This window comes from Clytia hemisphaerica, unplaced genomic scaffold (genome assembly GCF_902728285.1).
Source record: "Clytia hemisphaerica strain Z4C2 unplaced genomic scaffold, Clytia hemisphaerica genome assembly, whole genome shotgun sequence".
NCBI classification, from domain to species: domain Eukaryota; kingdom Metazoa; phylum Cnidaria; class Hydrozoa; order Leptothecata; family Clytiidae; genus Clytia; species Clytia hemisphaerica.
Genome location: NW_027103648.1, coordinates 1,230,515 through 1,240,578, shown reverse-complemented (window position 1 = coordinate 1,240,578; position 10,064 = coordinate 1,230,515). Strand labels below are relative to the sequence as shown.

Here is a 10,064-nt window from a genome sequence, read left to right as displayed (position 1 = left end):
TTTGGTTATTTTTGAGAAGATCCCTTAGAACTTTGAATTTGACAGGGCTTCAGAATTTAAAAACTGAAAGTTTGAAAAAATTAAGCAGGCTGACAATGAAAAATATCTCTACACAGCTAGGATGATCCTAGTTTAAGAAAATATTGTAATATATTTAAAAAAAAAGAGATTTAAAGTGATTTTTTAAAGATCTTGTAAATGGATGGTGTTTTCTTTGTCTGGAAATTTAATCCTTATGATCATTAATAGAGAAAAGTATTAAAAGAATAAGTAACAGAGAAAATGGCAGAAAAACAAACTGAAGATAACCTTGATCTTTCACTTGAGAGCACTGATAATGATGCTACAGAAGGTGCACCTGTTATAGCACATAAACAAATGCAAGATGTGAGCGGCAGTGGAGCTTCAACACCGATGGAGGCTGATGACTCTAAACCAGCAAGCCCGATAGAAGCTGATGATTCTAAACCGGCAAGCCCAATAGAAGCTGATAACTCTAAACTGGCAAGTCCAATGGATCAAACTGAAAATGAGGCTGAAACTGAAACAAATGAAAATAAAACAGAAAGTTTTGAAGCTATCAGTGATGATGAGGAAGAACAAAATAATGAATCAAAAAGTACAGAAGATAACTCTAATGATGATAACGAAAAAACTGGTTTCAGTCCTATTAGTCCCTCTGATGAATCATTAAATAAAAGTGATGAAATAGAAACGACACAAACTGTTGAAAAGTCTGTAGAAAATGATGATAAGGATGATTTAGATGCACCAGTGCCATCGCCCTTCTCAGATATAGGGGACGTCGAGGACATGGGAACGGGCACTGACCAAGAATTAATCAGTGATATAATGAAAGACTCAAATGAAGCTGATTTCTCTATCGGCAATGTGTCAACAGAGAGTGTTATTGAACAGAAAAATGAAAATGATGATCAAACTGAGGATAAACCACAAGAAAATCTTCCCTCTGATGTGCAAGAAGAAATTGTTACTATTGATGCAGCTAAAGAGGAAACAACTCCTGCAGAAACAACATCTGATTCTATTGAAGTTACCGCTCTGGATGGACCTTCCACCTCTAATGTTGAGGAGAACAAAGGTACAACCTTAAATGTCTTTTTATGTCAATTTTAGTGTTAAAAGCTCTTCCGCCTCAGACGTATTTCAACATCAATGGAGTATTTTTATATAGAGGCATTTCTGTCTCAAATTCTGTAAACTTCTTTGAACTTTTTCATAATTGAAAAGCTCATCTGTTGTGCAAAGTATGTTTTCTTGTCTGACACAAAAAAATTTGCTTTGATTGCTGTTATAAGCTTTACCTTGTTGCATTGAGGATTTTGCGTACGTATAATTTAATTATTGCATCTTTCAAGGACATAATATACAAATTTGGTTCCTTATTATATCCTAGCCCATTTACTGTAATATTTTGAAATAGAAATAATAATTATAATAAAAGCAAAATCTTGATACTCATCAAGTAGCAAATAAATTTGCCCTTTGAACATGCATGTTTTTAATTGAAAATTATTTATAGATGAGGAGAAGGCAGAAGCTAAAGCAGGAGAGGATGATGGTGAAGAAAAGTAAAACTTCTAATTTCAGATAACTTACATTTATTTGCAGTTCATATTAAGTCTTTATTCCCATGTATGTTTATTAAGCTCCCCTTACATCATTGTGCTGTGGATGTGAATTCAACCATGCTCACATGATATGGTTACATCTTGTTCTTAATTAAAATTTATCCATCAGCTTGGCTTATTTTGTCTACTCTAGCCTATTATATGTCATCACAAAAAATTTTCGTTAAGTAATGGAAAGCTTTTTTTTCTTTTAGCTTTAATGTTTGTGTATAGCAAGGAAGTTTTAATGATAAGGAACGTTCTCAGATCCATGGACAGTCACAAACCTTCTTGAAACGATCACAAACGCTAGTAGAATTGCCTGTGATGACATATATTACCAGAACAAATCAGATCAGATATAACAGTGAACTTAGTCTGTGATTTTTTCTAAACAATTTTTCAGAAAAGAGGACGAAGACGATGATGAAGACAATTTGATTGCCAACATCTTTGGTGATTCTGATGATGAAGAGGAAGAATTTGAGGTTTGTTGTATCCATAGATTTATAAAGCCTGAAGGGCTAGATGGAGTGCTTTAACCTCTCCCAAGCAAAAAAATGGGAATATCGAAAAAATATAGTGCTGCTATTTTTTCGAAACCCCACGAAGCTTCTGATTGGTCAAGCGCTGAAATTATATCGTAATGTCACGTGACTTAGGTAGGATTTCCTACCTAACCTCACACTTTTCACCAAAAGCACGATTTCTAGCCCTTCAGGCTTTATAAATCTATGGTTGTATCCAGAGGAATGAATTGATTTTTTTGGAATTGTTGGTCTTTTAACAATTGGAAGTTTCATAAGCATGTTTTAAGAGAGGGGTATTGATATTTGAAAAGGCTGAGGGATGTGGTGTATCAACCTTTTTTTCAGTTGTTGTTTTCGTGTAAATCTGGTCTAAATCTTATATCTTATGGACAGGTTCAAAGTATTTTTAATCATGATAATTTAATCATTTCTGGACGAGCTTATATGATAACTCTTGGAAAATGATTTTACGTCATCTCTATCTTATTAGGGTTTTGCTGAAGAAGAAATTGGAGAAGAAGAGTCTTCAGCTGCTAACGGTGATTTTTAAAATGCCTTAAATTTATGTCATGAAAAATTGCATTTTAAATTTTAGTTGCCAATTTTTTGCTTTCAGGTGCTGAAAGAACAACAGGGTTGGAAATTATTCAGAAATCTTGATACCCAGGGGCCCTAAGATTGGGAAAAAAATAGCTGGTAGGGGGTATTTATTAGGCGCTAAAAGAGTACACTGGATATACAAAAAATAAGTTACCCAGTTTGAAGTGAGATTTTTCGAGTTATATAAATTTCAAAAGAATCTAACCTCTTTCATCCGAAAGAGGAAAGATAAAGTCAAATTTAGATGGGTCGTTTGTCGATTATCATTCATTAGATCAAAGGTAATCTTGAAATGAAAAAAAAAATTCTGAAATTTCCTATCAAATTTTTATTGGTTTATCATCACACAACAAACGACTTTAAAGTCACGAAATAAACAATAAAAAATTTTCTTATAGAAATTTCATGGGTCCACTTTTCACATTTTTCAGCAATCGTTATTTTTTTATTTTTCAAAACTTTTGATCTTATGAACAAAATTTACCAAATAACCCCTCAAAATCTATGTTTATCTTTTCTATTTTATTTCCAATGAAAAGAGGTTTGGTCCTTTAAAAATTGCTTCAACTTGAAAAATTTAAGGTAACTTATTTCTGGCAAACCTGGTAGTATGAAAATTATTATTGCTTTTTTGTCCTTTATACTTATACCTAGTAAAACACCCTGTCTCCTAATTTATTGTGTATATTTTATTTTGCAGTTGAACAGCCAGAAGAAGAAGAAAGACGTGATGACAGCAGTGGTGATGAGCGAATGCCTGACCGTAGCGAGTATGTAGACACCCCTCTCTCTAGAAAATGTTATTAAACTCAATTTGAATTTGAAGTTTCGTTTCCTAGCATCTAGACTTCTTTAAAATTGATCCTTTTTTTTTCTCAAAGCTTCAAAATATTTTAGCTTTCAAATATTATGTCGGAAACAACAAAAGAAAGCAAGAGATTCAGAAAAATCAAAATTTTCCAAGTTTGATCAAAATTGGACCCCTTTTGAATCGAGGAGCACACTCGAACTTGGATGCCTTTGGAATTAAGGTGGCGAAAATATTTTAGGGTTTTTCTAAGCATCATTGATGGCAAATCTATTAGATTATCAAATTATCCCTTAAATTTAGTGAAGTACGATATCATTTTTTAGGAATTCACAGCTATGAGAATATTGATTCTATAAGGTTTCTTTTCTTCTTTTTGACAGATATGTATCAGATTTTGATCTTATGATGGCAAAAAAGAAAGCTGTGAGTAATTCAGTATTTTTCAATTTGATCCTAATGATAAAAAGGTTGCAAATGTAATGTGTAAAATTCAGGGGGTTAAACATACTTTCTAATTTAGATTTAACCTGCTAGTAAGATGGAGCGTGTGCGACCCCTTTAAATTTTTGTTCAATATCCTAAAAAATGGAATGGACTTTTCAGGAGATGTTTCAGTCTGCTACCAGGTTGCGGGCATTGATCTTTCAAGGCAAAGAGACCTAGATATATCAGTGTCGACAGGATGGAGGCTGGAAATCAGAGAGTTTGTAATTATAAAATTTTCATTAGTTTATTATTGATTTATTACGATTTTATAATTTTAATTTGAATCTCTCTATTTTTCAGCAACGCTCTAAAAGAAGAAAGAAGGTACCTCAAAATCAAAGCTCCTGTGTTCACATCATTCAAGAAACACCCCACTCTTCTTCCAACTTTTTTTTCTTTTCTTTACTTTGGGATGCATTAGTTTACTTCTCATTTTATAGGTTGTCTATGGGACCTTAAAAAGGCATCCCCGTTTTGTGAATTTGAGTATTAAAAACCTCAAAAGACCTTGGTAAAAAAGTGAAAAATATCCGTAGACATGGACCTTGCCATCAGCTTTAATTGACTTCTGTGCATGAGCTTGATTCCAACCCAGAACTGTCATTCACTTGCTGCAGTAAATGTACATTTATCTAGTTCATGTACATCGTCCTTGTCGTCTGAGAGAAATGGCTGAAAAATAGATTTTGAGATTCATCTGATCTTTAAACTGTTTTCATTTATTTTTTCCTTTTTCCTTTTTAATAGGATGACTACGAAACTTTGGGTGACCAAGATGATTTAATAAATGAAATGATCAAACAGATGCACGAATGTGCTAAGGTATAATATTAATTTTCCACATCCAAAGAAAATGCTGGTATTATGGCACCTGTTAGAATTATACAAATGCTATTTTTCTCTTTCCCCACCTCTTATTTTGAGACATAATTGTATTCAACTTTCATTATTAAGCTTTATTTCAAATCTGTTGCTACTACACTGCTCCGTTTGCAGTACCTATTTTAAATTTATGGATGCTGGTGTACTTGTTGCCTTCATTCTTTATGTTCAGCAATTAATAGGATGATCAAAAGTAAGTGGAGCAATCCGGGGAGAGAGTGGTGCGCTCCCCTGCCTTCAGTCTGATAGCTATATTAATTGAATGAGGATCCCTCCAACTTTGGTCGCAAGACTTACGTACTATTGATTCAAAATTTTTTGTCTCTGCAGGAAGACCGAATGCTGAACCAGTGCGGAAAAGCAGCAACAAAGAAATTGAAAATGCTACCAGTCGTGTCTACCCATCTCAGAAAGTAAGTGGAATTTTAGTGTTTTTTTTGTGTTCCCAATTTTCACATTATATTCTGGATAAAAATTCAATTAAAGCCCACAGCTTTAATTCTTCGCGAGTGCCAAATCTATTTCCGTGGGACCATTTTTAACACACACAACATTTTTTAATTTGGTCGGAAGTGGGTTTTGAAAAAAATGGGTTATAAACCGCAATTCACATCAGATGTCGAAATACATAATTACTATTCGAGATATATAATCGATTTTGTTCAATTTTCAGACCTCGTTTTGTTTTTTTTTCCTTAAAATTTGAGAATCAGTTTAAATCGTTTTTAATTGACGATCCACAAGCTCTGCCGTGTATGTTTTATAAAGTGTTTGTCCAAAAGAAAGAGTGAATGTTGCAACTTTGGTTGTTGCGAATTTTCAGACCGTTCAAGGAAACCCTTGATGGGTGTAAAAGTTTTTCATATAAATATCAGCTTTTTGACATTCCGTCCGGTTTCGCCAGACGCAAGATGATTTTAGCAATTGTTTCTGAATTTCAACCGATCGAAGTAATGTATGAAAATAAAACCATCAAACTTTTTAATCTATGATGAGCTGCCTGGCCGTTGACCCCGTGAAAACAATCGAAAAACTGTCTAAAAGGCATAGTGGGCTATACACGTTAAATATCCTTGCCATCTAACTCCATCTATGAGACAGTCGGTACCACTACATGAAAAAGCAAGTATTGCCTTAACGGGAAGTATTTCCCGAACGGGAAGGTGAAAATAACCCGAAAAGGAAACTGTTTCCAGATTGAAAATTTCATCACTTTTCTTTTTCCCGTTTTGGTCAAGAACTTTTCATCGTTCCCGAACGGGGAATAGAATTTTTGTAAACAAAGCAGATTTTTGTTTCCCGATCAAGAAAAAGTTTCCAAATAGGGACGTTTTTAATTGGAAATGGGGAAAGTAGAATTAAGAAGCGATTACCCGGTGAATTTCTTAACTACCTGGGGAATATTATTTATTTTCCCTCCTTTACAAGAGGGACAAGTTTTAAACTTTCCACAAGCATTTCCGGAGTGCTCAGAGGCCACTTTCCCGATCGGGAGATTGGTGAACTTCCGGATTTGGAAAGTCTAGCCATTTCGGGAAATTTTTAACCTTCCCGTTCGGGAAATATTTCCCGTTAAGGCAATAGTTGCCTTTTTCATGTAGTGGTACCGACTATCAGAGACGGAAGATCTGTAGATTTGGACTTTGGCACCATCAAAAAAATTATTTCAGCATTCATTTCTTTGTTTTAACCTCAAATGACGTGAAGTCGTTTGCCATACCGCCTCGTTTTCATCTTTCATCGATCAATTTTGTGGTTTTCAAACTATTCTTGTGTTACTCATCATTCAAGTTTAGGTATAACTTTTTCTAAATATAAATTGATTTCGGTTCCGACGGTTTTGGCCTCTTGAACCTAATACATAAGGTATACCTGCAAGTAAGTTGAACTGAGCTTTTGCCACTATATAATTGCAAAGATACGCCGTGCCAAGTCCCAGGAGAAGGTACTTACGCAAAAAGAGGTGCGGGGATCTACCGCTGGACAGGGTACCACATATTTAAAAGCTAGGAGGAATTGGAAAATTTAGGGATTTAAGTCAAGTTCCCATTCTTCCTCAATTTTTTTAAAGAAATATCTAAAGAACGGGTCCTACGTAAGGTCCATTTTTCGAACCTCGGCAGCACCCCCTCGATTGGCAACAATACTCCCTCCCTGGTTTGATTACGGCTTCGACCTCAAATTTCTAAATTTAATTTGGTATTTTCGATTTCAAAGATCTGAGCTCCATTAATTTGTATAGAATAACAACTTGGGTCCAGGTCTTTGATGTTACCTCCTTTAAAGACCAATTGAGATGCGTGGTGCGAGAGAAGAGTCAAAGAAAAGCTTTCACATATTTTTTTTATTTTACGAGATCTTTTGGGAAAAATTTGTATTCGAACAGATTCGAAGCGTCCGATTGAATTGCGTGCGAAAAATATAATAAAGCCATTTATATAGTTAATTTATACTTTTCTCTGAACTTGATATAAATTCTATTGATGTTGAATTATTTTCAAGATAATTAAAGGTTTTGGGTGCAAATGTTTCTATCCAAAATTTCCAATTGCCCAGCCTACAATGCTTTCCCTACGAGAAATAACCGCATTGTGAATAATATAAATTGTAATTGTACGCAAAATGTTTTCATTTCTTTTGTGGTTAAGATGGTATAATTTTTGGCAATGCTCACTATTCGGAACGTGACCGCGAATGGCTACATTCAAACGCCTTCATTTCGACAAATATAGCATATGTGGTTTTAGTGGTCATGTATCGCTCGTAAAAATGCAGTAAAAAAATTACAATATTTTAACGAGCGTGCGTCGAAGAAAAACCAAAAGAAAAAAATTACAATGGTACATTTTAATGTTTTTTTCAGCATAATTAGAATGAATGAAGATTTTATAATAGGTCATAAATCAAAATTAATGACCAGCTATTATATTCTGATTATCGGTGGCCAAATTTACTACTTTTGAAGATAGAAGAAAAAAATGAACTTTTTATGGGGTGACTAATACTTGTAAATTCTTCCATTCCGAATCTCCATACTGTTTAAAGGACTCTGCAGTTGCCAAACCTGAAGAACAGCTTATTGGATGAGTAATTTGTGTAATAGCCGCAGAAATTTTCCTGTTTTCATTTCCAACTGTACTGCCAAGAAAGATGACTTTTCAATGCTAACCAATAATTCTTTTGCAGTGGTTTTTTACAGCTTAGAACCTTATTACTCGTGTGCTCTTTTTGCGATTTTACTTTAAGTCATTATCAAGAACCTTCAATGTCAAATAAAAGGAGAATTTATTCTATTGTACTTTTCTATTCGTCATCAAAGTATTTTACAGGTCACGGTACTAAGTCTTCACACACAAAAAATCGTTCCCAAACTCAGAAGTTGTCGGAAGCCTTTTTTCTTGTGGGGGGTATTTTTAGTAGATGCTCAAATTTTCGGATTCTTGAAAAAAACTGACTCTAGAGCTCTAGGTAATTATTGTTTTTTTTATTGTTGTTTTCTACTTTTATTCGGGAGACGTCAGTTGATTTTTATTAAAATGACCGACAAAATAATCGTCGCTTGTTTAATTTCCCCCGACAAAGTGACGGTGGACGGCTCTTCTTTTATCACAAACGTTGCAAACCCTTTATTTTTCGAAAACGTAACGAAATTGTAATTTTATTATAATCGTGATAGAAGTATTAATCAAATTCCAAATTCTAATTAATTAATTAAATCGGTACACTGTCTATTCTATCATTGCATTTTCTTAATTACTTTTCGTTTTTTTTCTTTCTTTAAAAACTTAATTTGTTGCATCTTATTATTAATAGCTTTTAATTACCCCAAAGGAAAATTCACATAAACAGGTGGACAGACCGCCTTTCTTTGAAACCAAAACGGCTCATCAGTCTTGACGTCATTCTGTGATTTGGTTAGATAATTTAAAATTGAGAGAAAAATTAATTATAATGCCCATATTTTTTTGCGGCTAACAAATTTAACCGGACCGCCGATATTGTCTGTACAGTAATTTCTTAATGGCGGTTACAAATTGTGGTATTTTGGTTTATATTTTGATACCTTTCGATTGACGTAGAAAGTCTCTTCGCTATTCTTTTTTCATTAAAATATATCCAAATGCAGAAATACATACATTCTTTCGAACTGTTTCGTTCATTTACTTATTTATTAAGATTTATTTGCATTGCCGTTCGGAAACGTCAATATCAAAACAAAATATTTCTTGTATTCCAATGTGTCCGCCCCACCAATTGTAAATCTTTAAAAACTGAAATGACATTCCAATCCCCTAAAGGGAACATACTTTAATTCCTCTAAAATCTGATAATCAACCCGAGAGTTTTATCGATAAGCCTCTCGTGACGGGATAAGCATGTGGAAATTAAAATGTTCACTGACTTATACGAACACCGACAGTTATATCCATACGCCATTTTGAAGTTTTTTTATACTTGATGACGCCTCATCCGCCCAAATCCGTACCAAATCCGCCCTGACATAAAAGTAAGACTCCATTTGGATTCCCTTTCTAAGATATCTTGATATCGCCTAAAGGCTCGAAAAATATTGTACGGAAAAATCTCGAAACTCGTGAAATATTTCTCATATTGTACTCGCAACTGTCCGATAACTATTACATATCCTCACACTTTTTTGAAGAATTATTTTCAATTCCCTGAATGCCTATAAAGTTTTAGTTTTATACTTTTCTTTTGCAGACGACTTGAACGAGAACGGGGTATTGTACAAAGCATGATAGCTTTGCGTTATCATTTTCTGAGATTTAGTGTTTCTATGTTCAAAGATTTTTCCACGCAGACTTAACTGTCTTGTTTTTTGACCGTCTTTTTTCAATCATTCTTGGTCCCGCCCCGCGGGGCGTTTCACTTCTATACATGTTACAAAATTTGCTGTATTTTATCTATTCCACACAATAATCGATCGAGTTACAGTAGAATCCAAGGTAAAAAAGTTTTTCTTTACTAGTTTTATGATGCTTCTAAAAGTGAGATCGAAGAAAATATAAAAGTTATATTCCCGAATGAAATTAATATGAAGATAAAAAAAATACACCGAATTTCAGAAAAACATCCCTTGTGGCATGGTCACTTATTTTATTG

The 10,064-nt window shown here is 34.0% G+C and overlaps 1 protein-coding gene across 2 annotated transcripts in view; it reads left to right on the top strand.

Moving 5' to 3' along the window:
- The first annotated feature begins 249 nt into the window (after positions 1–249).
- The window catches only part of LOC136803046 (protein IWS1 homolog A-like), a 33,812-nt gene continuing 23,997 nt past the window's right edge, over positions 250–10,064 (top strand). The window contains exons 1-9 of one of the 2 annotated variants that reach the window (XM_067059801.1): positions 250–1,102; positions 1,544–1,592; positions 2,038–2,119; positions 2,652–2,700; positions 3,462–3,531; positions 3,953–3,995; positions 4,359–4,382; positions 4,806–4,880; positions 5,271–5,353. In XM_067059801.1, coding sequence (XP_066915902.1) covers positions 283–1,102; positions 1,544–1,592; positions 2,038–2,119; positions 2,652–2,700; positions 3,462–3,531; positions 3,953–3,995; positions 4,359–4,382; positions 4,806–4,880; positions 5,271–5,353 — 1,295 coding nt within the window. In that variant the 5' untranslated portion in view covers positions 250–282. Of the gene's footprint in view, positions 1,103–1,543; positions 1,593–2,037; positions 2,120–2,651; positions 2,701–3,458; positions 3,532–3,952; positions 3,996–4,358; positions 4,383–4,805; positions 4,881–5,270; positions 5,354–10,064 lie in introns of both variants that reach the window. The other variant, XM_067059800.1, reaches the window with a different exon arrangement.